The sequence below is a fragment of the Strongylocentrotus purpuratus genome, unplaced genomic scaffold, assembly GCF_000002235.5.
Source record: "Strongylocentrotus purpuratus isolate Spur 01 unplaced genomic scaffold, Spur_5.0 spur5_scaffold_6, whole genome shotgun sequence".
NCBI lineage: Eukaryota > Metazoa > Echinodermata > Echinoidea > Camarodonta > Strongylocentrotidae > Strongylocentrotus > Strongylocentrotus purpuratus.
This window is the reverse complement of record NW_022145612.1, coordinates 27,658,111-27,678,678: the sequence shown is the minus strand read 5'-3', so window position 1 is coordinate 27,678,678 and position 20,568 is coordinate 27,658,111. Positions and strand designations below refer to the sequence as shown.

At 37.9% G+C, this 20,568-nt stretch overlaps 1 protein-coding gene across 1 annotated transcript in view; it reads right to left on the bottom strand.

Moving 5' to 3' along the window:
* Window positions 1-2: 2 nt before the first annotated feature.
* LOC115919534 (disintegrin and metalloproteinase domain-containing protein 10-like) overlaps window positions 3-20,568 on the bottom strand; it is a 44,956-nt gene continuing 24,390 nt past the window's right edge. The window contains exons 4-14 of the mRNA XM_030973607.1: window positions 19,279-19,550; window positions 17,439-17,726; window positions 16,262-16,445; window positions 15,132-15,292; window positions 13,119-13,293; window positions 11,871-12,006; window positions 9,540-9,635; window positions 7,730-7,814; window positions 6,700-6,814; window positions 5,341-5,594; window positions 3-4,513 (exon numbers count right to left, since the gene is read on the bottom strand). Coding sequence (XP_030829467.1) covers window positions 4,313-4,513; window positions 5,341-5,594; window positions 6,700-6,814; window positions 7,730-7,814; window positions 9,540-9,635; window positions 11,871-12,006; window positions 13,119-13,293; window positions 15,132-15,292; window positions 16,262-16,445; window positions 17,439-17,726; window positions 19,279-19,550 — 1,967 coding nt within the window. The 3' untranslated portion in view covers window positions 3-4,312. The remainder of the gene's footprint in view (window positions 4,514-5,340; window positions 5,595-6,699; window positions 6,815-7,729; window positions 7,815-9,539; window positions 9,636-11,870; window positions 12,007-13,118; window positions 13,294-15,131; window positions 15,293-16,261; window positions 16,446-17,438; window positions 17,727-19,278; window positions 19,551-20,568) is intronic.

Sequence of the window (20,568 nt, the reverse complement as noted above, 5' to 3'; positions counted from 1 at the left end):
GATGAAAGTAAAATTCATGACATAAATGAATATGTGTATTTAAATGAAGAAATGTTTTACACAAGTATCAAATACATACACAGTCACCTATACAATCTAAATATCTACAATCTCATTTTTTAAATTTCATGATTTTTTTTCCCTGTAAGAACTACAATTTCATAACATCATGCATTCTGCGCATCAATAGTATAAAGAAGATATTTAATGCAATAGACACAAACTTAGAAATAATTCATCGAAAAGGCACATATTTTGATAAAAACTTGATTCAGTTCATACGGCTGACAAAAGAACCTCACTGATATTAACTGATATCTGTCACCACTAACCCAGAGAGAGTCGTTCAAAAAAATTCACATAGTAAACACAATTTTTGCTTTAAAAAATGTGATATCTATTTTATGTCAAAATTGCAGGCATCAAAATTATATTTTGTACACTGTCAGCCTTGTCTTATAACTTTGTTGCGAGTCATTTGAATCGGTCGCAACTGAACTGAGTTTGATACCAGTCACAACTTCTAACCTAAGAAACGGGAACGTTGTTACTTTGTGATTGATGTGAAGACATGAGATCAATTCGGATCGATTGCAATTTTGGTTTTAAAGCATCTGGGTTCTATAATAATAGTAATGACAGGTCAATTTATAAAACGCAGCTACTACCTTTATATGAATGTACTCTACTGCTCTTAATGTAAGGTATCATATATGCTGTAGCTGAGCTGCCATGATAAGGGGCTAAAGCATTCAAGGAATATCTTCCTACCCAGTACACATTCACCTCTCCCTGGGTGAAGAGTGGCAGATTTAGATGAATGTCTTTCTCAAAGGACATCAGTGGTGACAAAAGCTTAATGGCGACAGGTCAATGATTGAAGAAATAAGGATTTCAATATAAACATTCCATCATAGAATATTGAATCACAGGCTATCAACATTCTAATTTAAACAATTACAAATATTACACACAATATCCTATTGATATACACGTAGACATGCAAGTGCCAGCCTCAGTATTAACATGCTATAAAAAGAGAATATCTGAACAAAACAAAAAATTATATCATTTGGTCTAAAGCTTGAAAATATACCACTGATTAGAAATTGTGTATTATAACTTTCTATGTCTTTTTCTGAACTATTGTGTCTTTTTTTATGTGAAACTCGTTTAACATACCTTAAGACTTATTGTTACTATGTATGAAAACTTTGATTGTGCAAGTTGAAAAAGGAGGATACAACAGAATTATGAAAAAACATAGAAGATGTTAAACGAGCAGAAGTAGGCAATTATAAGCCCAACTCTTGAAGAAAGAAATAAAATAATTAATCTATTGCATTCATCAAAAAGAGTCCTTATCAGACTAGAATAAAATGAAAAATTCATATATACACACATGAAATAGAAAATACATCAAGCTCTAAGGCTATCTCAAAACATGATATACCCCCACATTGAACACAATTATCAGACATGCACAACACAACAGGTTTTTCAATGATTATTTCAATATATTTTTTTAAATTACAAATTATTTCCTATCAACCAAATATATTATCTATTCTTTTTCTTGTTGTTAGGATAGCTGAAATGTATCTGATATCCCCCCCTTCTTCTTGGTTTTCTTTCAAAATGAATTAAGAAATCATTCTCTAACTTTGCTTACAAGTATGTTTATCAATCAATTTTTTGAATTTTGATAAGTTAAATATTAATGCAGTGACAATGACTGTGACTAGTATAATTATATTGACTGCTATGAGAGGCATAGCTGTTTCTATAGGCTCAAGGGGACGTTACATCTTTATACCGACACGATTCTTTTGAACCACACATTATGGAATACAATTACAGGAAGAAAAGACAAGATGATATAGTCTTGGGCAATATTTATGCAAATACCAGCAAACACACACACCACAAATATAACAAGAGTTGATTCTATTATGAAAGAATATACGGTATACAGATCATTGAAACAAGAAGATATATTTCAAAAGAAAACTTATTGTTTCTCTATATGTTCAAAATACCATGCTCATGCTGTTAATGGGAACAATACGAATTAAGCTGTTTCATCTATTGCTAAGTTGGTTGCCAGACTACCACTAGACTATTGCTAGATCATGCCAAACATACATTGACTAGAACCAAATACAATTTTCTTTTTCATGTTGGTAGTCTACTTGGTAGGATACTATTTGAATGAAAAACAGAAGGAAAAAGTGCTGGGAAGGAGCTGTATTTTTACAGAAACTCTATTGCTCTCTCAATTCAACAATATATATATAAAAGTATGCTTTGATTTCATTTGGGACAGCAGTAAGAAAAAACTTGTGAATGCAACCACTTCTATGAAAAAGCATATATAAGAAAGAGCCACGTTTTGTCCATAATGATGGAAATATATGATTCGTGCTTCTATAGCTTAATAACAATGGTAATCATTGAAATGCGAAGGGAGAGAGAAAAAGAGAGAGAGAGAGAGAGAGAGAGAGAGAGAGAGAGAGAGAGAGGGGTGAGGGAGAGAGAGGAAGAGAAATTTGAAAGCTCCAGATATTCATATGTATACCAAATAACATTTTCTAGATATCTAGCAAATCATAAAATACCAATAAAAACTTGCAATGTATGTTTCTAAGTCTCTTCAATTCATTACAAACTACACAGTGGATAACATTTAATTTAAATTACATGATTAAGCTCTTACATAACTTAAGTACTTCAAACTCAATTGAGATGATGTAAAAATCATTGCAATGTACAAAATAAAATACATAGCAAAAAATACCTAAGACTCCTATTCATAGATATTCCAGTAATTCATGTCATAAACAAAATTAGTAAGTGCGTAAATAATGTCTCCACAGAAAAATGAGGAATAATTGTCACAAATCAAGCAGGCCTTCATTTTTCACACTAGATTGTAATCAAATATCAAAAACTTTTTTATAAAGGCCTATCACATTTAATAGATTTATAATCAATATATACCCAGTGTTTCAATTATTCACTTACATGACATGATTCCGCAGTTGTATGACAATTGAAACTTATACATAAGTTGATTACTTTGATAGACTTTGAGTATTAGTGAAGAAGCGATAATACTCTGGAAGTAGCATTTAATTAGAAATCAAACAAGGCTAGTTCTGTTTATATCTGAAAAATATCTACAGTTTAATAAAGTAATATGAAAAGTCAAATCTTTTGTACAAGAAAAGTGGAGGGTGGCAATCATACACTGTTTTTTATTTCATTTTATTTGGTTTTCTGAATTTTCGCGTTGAGAATGCTTCGATTGTGGGTCACTGCATTTATTCATCAAAACCTCAACGTTAATCCATGTTGTGCTAATGGGAAAGAAAAAATCACTGCAGCCATAGTCTCTTTTAAATTGAAATTCTCTTATATCACCTGGAAAGTGTCATTAATTCTTGGGTGATAAAATGAATGATACATGTAGTATCCATTATTATCTGATCAGAGAGATAAGTATACCCACTGCTGAGGAGTCTGATCAACGGAACAGCATTCTCCAGCACACTACACGAGCAATGTAGATGTAATTCTTGACACTGGCCCCTTGTTAAGAGACTATGGTGGGGGTAAAACTCTGATAAAGAATGCATGCTAAACTCATCAATAAAAAGCTTATTTACGGGATTTATCACACTGTGAGATAACTTTGAAACCAATGCTGAGTGAGCAAAGAGTCGGCTCCTGTCTCAGCTCAGGACAAAAACCTACAGGTCACTAAAGGTTGAATCAATTAACCCCCTGAACAAGGGTTAAAGGTCATAAAAGGTCACCAACTATCCTTGAACAGTGAGTTAATGCCCTTTCGGCTCCAAACAAGACATCTCCAATGGGTTTGAACCAGACCATGCTACTGCTCAGCACTCGTCAAGTTATATAAAAGATAATCAATTTAGCAATGTACCCGAAGGAATGAAATATCACAACACATATTCCATCGTAAGATGATTTTGAGTATTAAAAATAACATTCCTCAGCACTACATCCTGACTTATGGATCCTGCTGAGTATCGTCGTAGAAGTAGAAGTAACAACAACACTTGTCATGAAATTTATATCAAACGGGTTTGTTGCTACAAAAGGGTATGGAAAATACTGCACACCCTGTGGATCAATCATTGATTTATCATTTAATTCTAAATCTTCAGGAGTATAAAACATTCATTCCTGAGCCCATAAGAAAAAGTTGTCTCTGATGAGTTAACCTACACCTAGAAATGAATGACGTAAAATTCTTGACTATTAAGTGCTCTATATTGCTGATGCGTTATGCCATTGGAATGTCGGAGTGAGCGGGTCGAGCCCCTGCTTGTGAACGTCGTCGTCTCAGGGTGGCTGCCCCGGGTACACTACGAGCCTTAGGGAGGTTAGGGTTACTGCTTGGAGTGTGGACGCTGCAACATTTAATGAAGAGACCCATGAAGATGATGACTCCGAGGACAATCAGCACTGCAGCCCACCAGTTGGCCTGCAGAGAGAAAAAGAAGGAAAAAAAAGGAAGACGTGGACGTGATATTTTGTTCTCCTCATGTTCAGAACCAGAAGGAAGTTTAATAAAACGTTGCAATAAAGTATTTACGTAACACCCTAATGGCTCTTAACAGACGTATTGAGAAGTCGGGATTATGGGCTTTCAAAAAGTTTGGGACTGTCCATGCTTAACCATTATCACTGCCCAGAGAGAGAGTGAGAAAAAGGACGAAAATACTTGTTTGCAAATACAAGATAACAAGTATTCCACAATGTTGGTAAACATTTATAAGCCACAAAGCACATGTCCTTTATTTGGTTTTAGACTGTCTAGACGCACTAAGAAAACTACATCATTTCCACAAACTCTGTGATCTTGACTGACACTTTGCAGTACCCTAATGTAATTACCTGTAATATTCAAGGTATGAACATGTTATAATACTGCAAATTTGTCTAAACAAAACAAACTCCTTGACTGTTCGGAAACTCTGTGGGAGAATATATCGAAGGGTCAGTGACTCAAAGACATAACTCCATTAAGGCCATAAGTGGTTAATGTGTCACTGAGCACTTGGGCATTAAGGAGTTAAGTCTATGTTTCCCTAGCCATTGACTTCTATGGAGTGTTGGGTGGAGTTAAGTCTTTATGTTTCCTGGAAAGCCCATATTTACGTAACTCATATTTTTCTGAACATTTTGATATCAAATACTCATTTTGGCAAAATATGAAATTACGTCTTTGTGTCACTGAACCCTCGATATGAGTTAATGCCCTTTTGGTTCCAAACGGACATTCTTACCACTCAAACCATGAATATTTACCTGTATCCATGCGGCAATGTTGGAGTACAGTTCAGGGTTTAAGATTGCGTTGGTGAGTCTGGAGAGTGGGCCGTTGGAGTCCACGTTGCGACACTTATAGAAGACATCGCAGTAGCCTTGGTACTCGTTGCACGGAGCTCCCGGCATCTGATACAGGACCTTGACGTCGGTGGTGCCCTCTTGCGCATCCTTACCGTACATTCGGACATGGTCCTGCATCACACCAATGTCACGACTAGAGAGGCAGGTAGCAGCTGTAGGGATGAAGGGAGGGATCAACTTGAATCAGAAATTGTTACGACAGCATTGTAATCATTGAGACACATGGTTAGACCCTTCAATTACGTCCGAGTTGATTCAAAGATATTTTCAGGTCAAGGATAGTCTCTGAATTTTGTATTTTCTGATTAAATCCTTTCATCATCATCATTGGATGTTTGATGTCCTTAGTGGCCTTTCTCCAAGGCTCCTTGTCTTCAGCAACGTTCTGGGTGAGGTCGGATACTCTCATGACTCTCTTAAAAAGGGTCAATAACATTTAGTCCAAGTCCAAGATCACTATATATTATACAGATATTGACTGCCTAGAGGGGCAATATAACATTTGAGATCCTCGAGGGAGTTATATTTTTGACGAGGGACATTATATTTTTCAGAAGCGCGTAGCGCTGTGGAAAAATATAGTATTCCGACAAGCGAAAACAAATTTGTTGCAATTTCACCATTTTCACCACACTTTACACCATAAACGAGGGTCATTTTTTTTCGAATTTGTTTTCCCCTTGAAATTATTTTTTCTACATTTAATTTTTTTTTAACCGAAAAGTGCTTTTTTGGGGACAGAATTTTATTTTTTCGATTTTTTTTTTCCATAAGAATTTTGTTTCTTCATAGGATTTAATTTTTTCATTCTAAAATTTTGTTTGTCCTCGAGAAAAAAAAAAAAAAAAAGGAAAACAATTTTGGGTCCCTAAAAAAAGGAAGGACCCCCCCCCCCCCCCCCCCCCCCCTCCTCCAAAAAAAAAAAATCAAACCAAGGCTATGTTATATAACAGATATTGACTGGCAGGGGGTATATATTTTCCCCGAAGCGCACAGCGCTGAGGGAAAATATGGTCACAAGGGAAAATATAACTCCCTTCAGCGGTCCAAATAATGTTATATTACACCCCCTGCCAGTCGATATCTTTATAATATTCACAGGTAATATAATTCATCTGTTCAGAGCCAGGAGGGTATTAACTCTGTGATAAAGGATGAGAGTTGAACGCTCTTCTGACTCTCAACAGACCACATGTAGAAAATGTTGACAATGAGCTTGCTAGTATGAAAGGAACGTTGTTCTCAAGTCCAACTTACAACTATTTGGATTCTGGCAGCAGAGATGGCATGCTTCATCGAGTTCAGTGTTTTCAGCATTAGCACAGAAACATTCTTCCAGACCAAATTTAGTGCAGATTGATTTCTGGCATTCCTGGCAGGATTAAAACAAGAAAAATATGATCAACAAATATCATAGGAATTATGGACGATTTTCGTTACTTGCATAGATTTGAATTCTTCAGTTTGCCCTTTTGTATCCTACATTTGTAAAATTAGTACCTCAATAAGTTGTACATATGAGTAAACTAATTTTTTAAATAAGAAATATTGGCATTCTGCCTGTACCTAAAGTACATCTCTAAGAACATTACGTTATTCACACTATAAAGGAATATGTATGTTTCTGTTTTTAATTAAATTTATTTGTTTATTTCTACATACTTTAGAATGTGGACAATATGTTGCTTGTTATTATCTATGAATGTAAGTTATGCACAATTCAACCTGTTTCAGTGCATGATTGTCTTTAGTAACTTTTTACTTGATACTTGAGGGTCTCTAATGGAGCAAATCGCAGTGAGCAATTAAGAACTTTTACTTGGATTTTTACTTTTTAATAACATGACTTATTAAAGCATAAAGCGCATTCAAGATCTGTGTAACATAACACAAAGATCACAGAGTACACATAGAGGCATTTAATGTAGCCACACTATTTTCACATGCCTCTGATTTTGCTGTGATGTTTCATTGTGAGGTGGTATACCTCATAAAGGAAGGCTAAACGATGGCAAAAGGGAGCAAACTGAAAATGGGAAACTTATCCCAGCTTCTTTGGCATAAAATTTGTCTTCTCTCATGAACACAAAGCATTTGTTGAAGTAATCCTCACAATGAATTCACATGCCATGTTTGAGTAAAAATCAAATTCATCAAACAGATTGTTAGGTTAAGGCCTTCATTTCAGCTCTGATTTTGCTGTGATATTTCATTTCGAGGTGGTATACCTCATGAAGGAAGGTTAAACGCTGGCAAAAGGGAGCAAACTGAAACATGAGAAACTTACCCCAGCTTCACAGACTTGTGTGTGCTCATTACACTCTGTACCATCAGCCTTAGGTTGAGAAGCAGGACAGCCTGCCATGTAACCAGTGAGGTAGGCAGTCAAGGAAAATATTCACATCACTGAATTAGTTAATTTAGATTTCTTGTTCTTCAGAAATCCCCTCAGTTTATTTGAAATTAGTTCTATCTTGCTTATGTATTTTTGGTATGAAATTAGTCTTCACTCATTAACACAAAACATTTGTTACATCTATACCCATTTACGCATAGTGCTGAGCAAGAATAGGCCCACATGCAGTATAAGCGCCCTAACCTGTACATGCACTACTACGCATCATGTACACGCATTAAAAAAAGCGTGCAATAGTACTAGAAACTATTGCAAGCTTTTTCATGAAAAAAAACGTGCAATAGTCTCAGTAAATGATTCACACGTGACCGCGCATGACCAATCATTTGATTAGGATCTAGGAGTGAGTTGTATAATATTCAAATGATACACAGCAGTGATGGCATTAGTAAGAATTACCCACACGAGGTACCTTCGGAACAGTCTAACACGCCTGAGGCAATAGCTGAGGGCATTTGGACTGTTTTAAAGGTACCTAGTGTGGGTAATTTTACTAATGCCTGAACAAAATGATGTCTATTATTTGCTTTATAAGATTATCTGGGTATGCTTTATTTGTTTTATAAACTGATGTTTTATAACACGATTTTGATAATGACCAGTCATTACCATTGGATAATGACCCGTCATTATCCAAATTACACGTTAGGCAAAATAAATGCCTTGTCACATGTACGCTTTCAACCATTCATTTAATTAGGATACACATCATCATCTTATAATATGAAATAACTTATAATTGATCATAACTTGAAGTCGATTTTACACCTTAAAGCCCGTCTGCACTAGTTTGGCCAGGAGGGATTAGACCTCCCTGCATGGTCACTGACAGGTGGTTATCTCATCAAATCAGCGCTAACATAAGAAAAAGGGGACCATGGGGGACCATGTTTGAATAAAAATCAAATTCATCAAACGGGTCGTTAGATTGAAGGCGTTCATATCTTGATTCTCATACCCCCTCCACTTTCAGAGAATTAGAAAAGACAAAACTGAATCTTGCATGGTTTATAGAAGTCATCGGATAAGACAGAATAAAGTAATACTCAAACTGCCAAATTAAAACCATAATACTGTGAAAACTCTGAACTGTAGTCATTTTACATACACACTTGGGATTGAGATTTTGGCTGCTGTTCCTCAAAATCCCTGATGTGCTGGTATAAAATAACTTACAATTGATCATAATCTGTAGTCGATCGTACATCTTAAAGAGACGGTTGAATTCTGGGAAAAGGTGAACAATAATTTGTGAGCATTATCATTGTATTATGCAAGTGTGGAAGAACATATGTGTGGATAAAAATTATTCCCTGAAAAGCATGGCTTTTCAAATGCCTTAATATTCTAAATATGGCATTGTCATGTAACATCATAAAAATCAGGAAGGATTTTTATGCCACATGTCCGTGTAGTCCCATATACATCTTTCTGTGTTCAGTGCTTGTATCTTTACCAAGACTGGGCCAAATTTCTTATCATTTTGACGATTCCAGAACCTTGCAGTACACACCAATACTTAAATGCTAGATGATCAACCTTTTTTGATTGATTCCACACCGTTTTGTTCACAATGCAATCGCATGACCAGAACTCTACTTTATCTTTAAATATGAAGAGAGCATGAGTCACGTCTATGGGTTTCCAGGTAATACAAGAGATATATATTGGTAAAGGATATGTACAGTATGACGAAATACTGCATTCTGACTGAGCCCTGCACAATGTAACATTAGCAAATTGACAACCTAATGTACAGCATGGCCCTTGGGAAGGACTGCAAGATAAGAATGACCACACAAAAGAAAAAGAAAACACAAAACAAGGAGATTAGCAGCTGAATCTTCAAGGGATATATACTGGTAATAATAATAATAATAATAATAAGTGGTATTGATAAAGCGCTTTTCAACAATGTTTTAAAGGAGCTACACAAAGAAAAATTCAATACAACTGATAATTAGAACAAATTACATATGGATGGAAAGGTTTTCTCTTGAAAAACACGAATAATTTGCTGAGAAATCATAAAGATATCATGGAAAGGCGTAAAATGCAATTTTTCAAGACCCTTCTTACACCCCCGAACGCCCCTGAACGTAAGCCAAACACACGAGCGTAGCGAGCTCTGAATAGTGACGTCACACACTGGACACACAGCTCAGTACCCGCCGTCTACCAGAGTCGCGCGTGTATTAGTCTGCAGCTAGCCAGCCGTGTCCCGTGTGTGACGTCACAAATATTGATGCTCTACAAAGGACCGCTGAAGGCAGAAAATCTGGATCTCGAAACTAACATTTTTGAGAGAGAGTTGATTACTGCGGGCCCCAAACATATTTTGAAGAGGAGAGTTGTTGCATTTGATCAGTAAGGCTTCCCCTTCGCAATGATATGAGTTTTGCATCAATTAAAAACACTTTTCATTCTTTGTGTGTCTACTTTAAAGTGGCGTACAATAAAGAAAATGATAATGGAAACTTTTACAGACCATTATAATGCAACAGCAATTACTCACATAACTATACAGCTTAACACTGACAATGATCAAATTGCGTGTATAGAGAACTTAGCATTGAGTTTATACAGAGAGTTTTTAACATGGATTTGAAAGATGCAAGACATCTTCCCTGAAATGAGTTGGTAGCTGACTCACATGTGCAGTGGTGAATTTGACCCTTGCAATACTTTCCAAGCTTTGGCCAACTGGATACACAATTATCAAACAGCGCCCCCATTGGCAAGCCGCGATTGGCTAATCTTTCAGCTCCCGGGTCGACATCTTTCAACCAATGCCCTGCAGCATAACGCTAGCCACCGATTGAAATGACCAAAGTGGTCGTAACTATGTAAATTCATTCAATGAGATTGATTGTTTTGATATCGGCGCAAATTTTTACCTCGGATAAGCTATTCGAACCTTCCCCACCAAAACTTCTGATTTATCACTAAATGCCCTTATTATCTCTCAGGGTATATAATAATGCCACAGCTGCTATTTTTTGTTCACTTTTTCCCATAATGAATCACATGAAATTAACTAAACACTGGTGTCGCTAGATGGCGCTGTAAATGAATCCACCGTACTGATTAATAAATCAGTTGATTGCCACAGTCTACTTTCATCACAGGCACGGTTTATATGTACAATACAATATACTTTAAACAATGTTGCAGGTAAAGGTTTTGAACAAAAGAGAGTATAGAGTTAAATCCTACATGCATTAAAATGTTTACAGGTTTATTCAAATATCTGCAGCTGTGAATGGGGGTGAAGTCCATTCTTATTTGTATTATTATTATTATTATCATTATTTTTTTGGGGGGGGGGGTATTGTTAAAGGTGATACCACAGAAGGGTTTCTAGAACTTGTCTTCACAGGTCATTCAGAATCAATTACACATTCAACTCAAAAACATAATCATTTTAGATACACAGATAAGTACATAATCTATGGCTCTTTAGTTGCTGTTGTTTTAATCAGCGTTTCCAATTATCTTCCATATCAAAGGGATCATTAATAATATGAAAATGGAATCTAAGCCCTGAGATTATTTTGAAGCTTTCAACATATTTCCAACTGACTAAATATTGACTTCAGATATTTATTCAATTCAAGTTAGTTTATTCAAGCTGGAGCATAAACTGATAAAATGACAGATGAATGATCTATTACATTTGTGCCTCATATTACATGTTTCCTGTTCAATAATTGCTAATTACATCTTATATTATCATCTGAAGAATTATCTGTATTCATTACTATGTAAACAAAACGAATTATCATTTTATGATTTGTGGATAATAAAGCAGAATTTTAATGATGTAAAATACAGAGAGGGAGAGAGAGAGGGAGAGAGAGAGAGGGGAGAGAGAGAGAGAGAGAGGGGAGAGAGAGGAAGGAAGAGAAGAAGAGAGGAGAGGGGGGGGGGGGGGAGGAGGAGGAGGAGGAGGAGGAGGAGGAGGAGGAGGAGGAGGAGGAGGAGGAGGGAGAGAGAGAATGCCATTACTTACCTGCACTGCATTGCGTCTGGTGTTAGCATGCATGTAGCTGCTGTACAGCATTGGTCATCGCACTGGTCTTCATATCCACAATCACACTCCTCCTCTCCATCTACAATCAGATTGCCACAGATGGGAAGGTCGCTCCCTACACACACACAAGGATTGAAACAGTCATTTATTATTACATCTACAACTCTATACAGAAATGATGAATGGACGGAAGCCAGCAGTGGTAAAAAGATGGGAGACATAACAAGAAAATATGAAAAAATACAGATTGAAGCAGAGAGAAATGGGAAAAATGTCATTTATTACATCAACAATTCTTCAAAGAAATGATGAATGGAAGAAAGCCAGCAGTTGTAAAAAGATGGGAGAAATAATTAGAGAAGATAGAGAAAAAATACAGATTGATGCAGAGAGAAATTAGCTCATATCACCCAAAAGCCCTGAAACTGTTTGACAATAAGAAGGATGCAGGGCAGCACAAGTTAATTGCAAAATTATGCAATATAACATGGCCTTGTAGATAATACAATTATAACTGAGTGCAAGAAATATTCTTATCGTTGCCCTGTGAGAGGGGGAATGTAAAAGAATTGACATATATGGCCAATGTTACAATGATTTTCATTATGTTTATACAATTTGAAGAAAAGACCCAAGTCATCATGGTTTACCTTTTCAATAAACCGATGCCTGAAACCCGTAGGGCATCCTAATGCCTTGTCATGAGACAACAGTGTGGATTTTGAATAGACTTCGTACATACATAAACTAGGCTTGAGCAGGTCAGAAAGACTATAGAATTTCATTTTTTTTTCATTTTTTTTTCTGCATTGATCATTGGACTTTTTTTTCTCAAAAAAGTGAATTTCTCTGATTGTTTGTATTCTTTCGGGAACGTAAGTTCATGTTAGCGATCACGATCGTAAATTTCACCTCTTATAAAAGGGGAAATTCTTGGCATCTCTCTCACAGACAAAAGCCATGTTTTAGGTACTGTATGTCACCGTCAGAGCCGAGTTGACAAACTGAAGCGACTCTTTATAGAATTGTTTATTAAACATATTCAGATTTTGGATCAGAAGTATGCATAAAGTATGAATATGTTATTAAACCTGTCTCCAAAGAAAAATGAGAGTAAATGGAAACGGATAACAATCAATGTAATTGGCAAGGGGGGGGGGGGGGCTTGATGGAGATATTGATTCTTTAAAAAAATGTTCCTAAAGGTGAAGAAGAAGAAGAACTTACGATCAAAACACCCTCCGTTCTCCCTGATGACTGCGGTCATGTTGGCGATACTGCAGTCTGAAAACTCATCATTGAAACGCTTATCTCCTGACGTAGCGCTGGCATACATGATGTAGTTACCATCGCTTCGTGTGTTAGGATTATCACCTGGCCGGCATCGTTCAGGGTAGTCATGCTGTCGGTACAATCACATTCATTCAATACATAAGCTTTCAGTTTTAATATCACCACTCCTTGGGGGGGGGGGGGGTATACAAAGATCATAAGTTTGAACTTGTCTCTAAGTTGGACTTATCTGTTAACTATGATCTTTAATCTATGAACATATTTTGTAAAAGTCATTTGAAAAGGCATAAAATGTTGATTCAAATCATTCATATTTTCTATTATCAAGGAGATTTCAAGTTCTTGATGTGGAATTTATAAAAACTCTAAAATACTTGACTTTCGCTTTTTTAAATATTTTATTTTAAGGCTACAAATGGCTCTCCATAATTGTTAAGTCCAACTAAGAGTTAAGTTTGACTTGGGATCTTTGCGAAACACCCACCCCCCCCCCCCCCCAGGCTTTCCTATTTTATCTTCTGAAGCATATTCTATCTCACCGTGTTTCTCACAAATTTACATTTACATTTTCAATTGAAAAGTTGATCATAATCTGATTGTCCCTTTTTGAACGTAAAGGTTCTAGTATTTCTAACAAATAAAATTATACTTTAAATTTGATTTGATTAAATCTACAACCATACATTTTTTATTATGTTTTTTTTACAATGTTATGTATTCGGCCTATCACATCCTGAATCATGTGGATATGTAATTATATTATTTAAATCTTGAACATTCAGTGTAATTTTAGTTGGATTCTGTGAGAATTTATTTTCTATAGTTACCAGACCTCAAGTTTACCTTTAACCCGTGTTTAAAATTACGGTATACGAGTCAACACCCCATACCTGCCAACCTGAGACAAGAGAAATTAGGAGTAAATTTTTCTGGATGGACTACGAGGTCGCGAACCACCGAAGGATTGGGGTAGTAGCCCGTAGATTGGGGGGGGGGGGCAGAGATGCCAACCCTATAGGATGGCTGTCAGTAACATTTACCATATTTGTCCGTAACAAATGGGGGTCTTTCCGTAACGCAAGACACCGCAGCATAATTTTCGCGCAAAACGTACACAAACACCCCGCATCACTCTTACTGCATTTCGAACCTACCATATTCAAGTCCAAAATAAAGATGTGCATAAAAACGTTTTTAAAAATCTGTTTCCAGTCAAAGGATCTCCTTCTCGGGTACTCGCTCTTTTGAGTGAATCCTTGATAATATTCAGGAAGAAAACACCTCGTTCAAGCGTCGAATGGCAAATTCGAATCCACAGTCAAATGGCAGAACTCGTATTCTACACACGCACACGTACACTCACCAGTACCACAGACACACCATACAGCCCAGGCCGCTAGGCCCGGCGTTCATGAACAACAACACACCGTATACCGCACTGCACTTGCAATGCGCCCGCTGAATCACCGAAGTCTTCGCTACTATATTGCGGGCGCCATGCGCACGATCTTCTACCCCCATGCTCCCCTCAAAAGGCACGAACGCACGTAGCATACGTAGCGGCCGTGTTGTTTTGGAATTAAACAAGATGGCGGCGGACGGACCATGTGCGCGAAAGTGTCTATCCAGTGTAGTCAAATTCAGTGAACCTATGAGTGAATGCGTGCGACATGCAGCGCTGTGTGCGGAGGCTATGTGATAAGGCGGCATTCGCTATATAAAGTACTTTTGTTTATCGTTTCCCCGTAAGGCGTGATGCAACAGTCGTTTGTTTTAAAAATATTTTAAAATGACAAAAAATCGGAGTTTTGAGGCATGCAATCGGAATTCGGAGTGGGTATGAAAAAAGCGGAGTAACTCCGCCTAAATCGGAGTGGTTGGCAGGTATGACACCCTTATAGCTCCATACAGATCATTTTGTTTTTGTTCCTGTCCAACGGTACTTACAGGAGAGCCAAAGTTGTGACCAAGCTCATGAGCGAATGTGATGTGTGAGACTTTGCTTGCTACAGTGGAACCATAGTTCTGGATGGTGACAACCCCGGTATTCAAACTCTGATAGACGCCTTGGAAATTAGAACTCTTCTCACAGATACCGCCAGATGTACCTTGATGGGGGAAAACAAAGATAGACAGACAGAAAAGAGAGAGAGAGAGACAGACAGAGAGAGGGAGGGAGGGACAGAGAGAGAGAGAGATAGAGAGACAGAGAGAGAGAGAGACAGAGAGAGACAGAGAGACAGAGACAGAGAGAGATAGAGAGACAGAGAGAGAGACAGAGAGAGAGAGAGACAGGGAGAGAGAGAGAGAGAGAGAGCAGGAGAGAGAGAGGAGGAGGAGGAGAGAGAGAGAAAAGGAGGAGAGAGAGGGGGAGTGGGGAAGAATTGAAAGTTAGAAAAAAGAAAAGAGGTTTGGAGAAAGAAAGTAATGAATAAAAAAAAAATTTAAGATGGCAAAATATAATCTTCTGGATATCATGTAGCCAAGATGCCATAATAATACTTGACATAATCCATATTTGGTCAATCTAACAATAGAAGACAGAGAGATATAACATGCACATCAAGTAAACACTTCGCATCATGTGCTACCAGCTTCAGAAAAACTTGATCTAGAGTTTCATGTTTTTGGTCCTCAGGACTATCTTAGCTACATATGCCTTACCAAAACAAGTACAAAATGTTTGGTAATGCACATACTGTCAATTAGCATTTAGTTGTAATATAGACACAGTTACTATAATACAAACAATATTTTTGTTTTTCCACGGAAGTGTTTCACAGAGACTAAGATCAACTTTAAATTGGACTTAAATATGGCAGGCCGTTCATGCCACTGTTTGCTCTCACCATTGACTGGTATTGGTCTCTCAAAGGGACGTACAAATCATGGTCACAAATCTACAGAATTTACATTATTTGATAATTCATTATTGAAGGAAAAAATATTATCTAAAGATCGTAAAGTTGAGAGCAAACAGTGGCGTGAACGGCCTGCCATGTTTAAGTCCAACTTAAAGTCGATCTTAGTCTTTGTGAAACACTCCCCTGAGAAAGACAAGACAAATGCCGACTTACTTCCAGTAGAGCCAACCCAGGCCAAACCCAGAACACCTTCGTTGAAGTCTCGGTCTGCAAACAGGTAGGCTAGGCAGTATTCGTCGTGGTTCTGCAGTGAGTTGAGTTCCAGAAATTTCTCGACACCAATGTTAGGGAAGCGGAAGGGATTGGAAGCATCAGCTTGTTGGGTTGTACCATTAACCTAGAAAACAAAGATCAAGCACACATCTTTAATTTTTAAATAAATACATCTCCATATTCTTGGCATTTAGTTTATAAACTTTGGAGGAAAAAAATGAAAAGTTCCGGTGTAAATCACATCAATTTTTTATTTGTTTCTAAAAATAGCTTAGGGCTCTGAAAAGTCCCAACTCCATCTATTGAGTTGTGATAAGTAGGATGTGTAATATTATCTGTCAGACATTATTTCAAGTTCAACAATCATTGAATTTGAGAGAAAGTGAGAGGGAGGGAGGGAGTGATAGATAGGGAGGAAGGGATGGTGAGAGGGAGAGAGAGAGAGAGAGAGAGGGAGGAATGGAAGGAGGGAGGGAGAGAAGGAGGGATGGATGGTGAGGAGGGAGAGAGAGAGATGGTGAGAGGGAGAGAGAGTGAGAGGGAGGAATGGAAGGAGGGAGGGAGAGAAGGAGGGATGGATGGTGAGGAGGGAGAGAGGGATGGTGAGAGGGAGAGAGAGTGAGAGGGAGGAATGAAAGGAGGAAGGGAGAGAAGGAGGGATGGATGATGGGGAGGGATGGATGGTGAGGAGGGAGAGAGGGAAAGTGAGAGGGAGAGAGAGTGAGAGGGAGGAATGGAAGAAGGGAGAAAGAGAGGGAGGGAGGGAGGGAGGGAGGGAGGGAGAGAAGGAGGGATGGATGGTGAGGAGGGAGAGAGGGATGGTGAGAGGGAGAGAGAGTGAGAGGGAGGAATGGAAGGAGGAAGGGAGAGAAGGAGGGATGGATGGTGAGGAGGGAGAGAGGGATGGTGAGAGGGAGAGAGAGTGAGAGGGAGGAATAGAAGGAGGAAGAAAGAGAGGGAGGGAGGGAGGGAGAGAAGGAGGGATGGATGGTGAGGAGGGAGAGAGGGATGGTGAGAGGGAGAGAGAGTGAGAGGGAGGAATGGAAGGAGGGAGGGAGAGAAGGAGGGATGGATGGTGAGGGAGAGAGGGATGGTGAGAGGGAATTCTATTACATACCCTGATTCTCTTGATAAAGAAATTGATGTCTCTGATAGTTTCGTAGTTTGGATGGGCAAATTCTGTGTCTATATAGATGGCGTTGATAGCTGAAACATGGTTGTTGAGGTTGAGAATGACCTCTGACACATCATTGGAGTAATGTGCCGTGTAGGTGTGGTCAGCCTGAAGATACAGACTGCAAGCTTTATTCTCACTGTTGTATACGGCACGTCTGGTCCGCTCGGGTGCTGTGTATTTGTTCTCTGAGGCTCCATGAGCGACGTTTTGCCAGTTGACGTTGGCTTCCTGGCGGGGTGCAACAAAAGTTGAAGTGACATGAGACTGAAATATGACACAGGAGATCCTCTCACACACGTATGGAATATTGTAGAATACAGTATTCAATTATTTTTTTAATAAATAATGTTGTATTCTTGGATCTCTTTATTTAATTTCTATGACATGTAGGTTTCTATGTCATTCAGGAGTACTACCGTATTTGCCGGCGTAAAGGCCGCAGTATTTTTGGAAGAGAAAATATCAAAAAGTCGGGGTGCGGCCTTTACGCCGAAACAGTAAAAATCGCAAGTCAAAACAGCACGTCCGTTATTTGTAGGCAACTTCATACAAAAAAATATATTAACAAAATTGACTTGAAAACACATCGGACAAGATCTAGTCTGAACCACGTCAGCAGCAAATTTGAAGAAGTTATCTTTTTAATCGTTGTGCAACCAAAGAAATTAGAACGCATGGCCCGGTAACCAAAATCATACCTCGCTCACACACTCTGTGGTGGGGAGCTACGGGGCTGGGAGTTGCCAACAAATCCAACGCACCTTCGGAGATTCACAGCGCGCAATCGTCGGTGTTCTTAACTTTTCAGTAAGATAATTCTGATTTATAATTGAGACTATCTAATTAATTAAAGCGACAAACTAACCTCGGTAGATCTCTAATAACAATACAAAAGCTTGTTTATTTTCTCCATTAGGCGGTACGATAGGGGTAAGACCGGATAACATTATATGGCCACAGCTTGGTTATGGCAGGATTATATTAGTGCAAACTCACTGCATGCAAGCTAAAGATGGCCATTCAGGTTTCTGTATGCATGCGAAGCGCCCTCTAGTGTCCAATGAATGTGCTAATCTGCCTAAAAATTGATGAAGATTTGCTAAATTACGATCATTTTTTAGGTAAACTTCCTGTAAATTTATAAAATGATTGATAATTTTGGTATTAGTTTGTAGGAAAAATAGAGTTCTACAAGAAAATTACGATTATTTTCTTTGGTCCGTTTTTTTTTTTCCTTTTTTTTTTTCTCTACGAAATGTCAAAGTTGGGGGTGCGGCCTATGCGGAGGTGCGGCCTTATCGCCGGTAAATACGGTATTCATTGCCAAGTTGCTTCTTTTCAAAGCCATCACCAAGTTCTGACAGGAATAAGGAGATATGAATGAAAGATATGTACGTCTGAATTACTGCAATAGTCACTAGTAATGGCAATGTTTCTTGTTTACCCAGGGTAGCCTCATAGGGGATAATACTACTCCCCCCCCCCCCAACTCCTGAAAAGTCTTGAACTTGTATAGTTACCTGGCTTTAACTAAGCTATCAAAATGAATAAGGTGCTAAAGCATTCAAAGAATTTCTTCCTGATGGATACATAATTACTTCACCTGGGTATAGAGAGGCAAATGTAGATTAATGTCAAAACATTAACTGCCATGGGGGGACTTGAACTGTAAGCCATGTGATCCACAATCTGGTGACATAACCACTATGCCATCACGCTTCTACAGTAATATACAGGGTAGTAACTACTTAAGACAGAATAATGCGAATCATGTTTGTACCCTTTTCTCTCTCTTATTGTCGTTGTCGACTCTGGAGTTCTGGATCTTATTCATCCATTTAGACACCCGATCATTAAGGCCACACCCTCCATTATCAGGGTGTGTCACGTCAGAGGCTTTGTAGATGACCGAATGAGATTCTGCGTCCGGGAGACTGGCTTCATCCAGGTGGTACTTGGCTTGTTCTATATGATACTCATCATCCTCGTCATAGATGACACCCTGGAACATGCCATTGGTGATACCTCCATGGACCTTACTCTTGGGCTTATCTGAAAAAGATCATACACAAAACTTAAGGTTAAAGCCTATCTGCACTAGTTTGGCCATGGTCACTGGCAGATGGTTATCTCATCAAATCAGCTCTAAATTTACATAAGAAAAAGTGGACCATGGGGAATCAACGGGTACCGCTTAGGCATTGTTTGCTATATAGAGGGCGCAAGTAGCTACAAGTAGTGCACTCCTGCTTTAAATGAAGGGCGGAGTGCAGTTCTAAAATCATTTCACTATTTTTATAGTCCTTTTCTATTTCATATTATAGTTTTGCTCTCTCATTATCACATTGTTTGTAATACATATATGTATGGGTCCTCCTCTTCCCTGAGGATGAAAAAGTAAAATCAACTGTGTTTATACACGAAGGTAAATCATATACGCTGAAAAGGTCAAAGGGATGAAAGAACAATTATGATTTAGTAAATCATAAACACAGCTACATTGTATTTTTGCAACAATTGTATCAATTGATGATGAAAAATTCAATTAAATCAACTACCCTCAGTCCCTCATGTACATACATTTAACATTTTTCCTGTATCGATCTCCAACAAAGAAAAAACTATTCTTAATCTTTTATTTTTAATGAGAAGTCTAAATCAGTGTGAAATGTACACATTCTTTGATAAAACAAGGAAATAAATCCTGAACTATATATATATAATAATATTTCCTATCAATTTCTAAGAAAATAATCAATTAATATGAGTCATACTTGGAGACAAAGCCTATCAGAGAGTATATTAATGACCTCATTCCCTGCAGGGTCTTTCAAAGAAGGATTCAATCTAAATCCACATCATCCAAAGAATAGTATGATAGAGTGACATTTAGTGGCTCGGCACGGCACTTAACTTAATAACACATGCATTTTAGGCAAGGGATATCATCCGAGATGCGCCACATTTGTGGAAGAAATCCAAACAAATTGGAAGGGACCTTTTTTCCTCCCCAATCTAAAAAGCCACTGACAGTTACTAAAGAGTAGGCCATCATTGCATGCAATACATG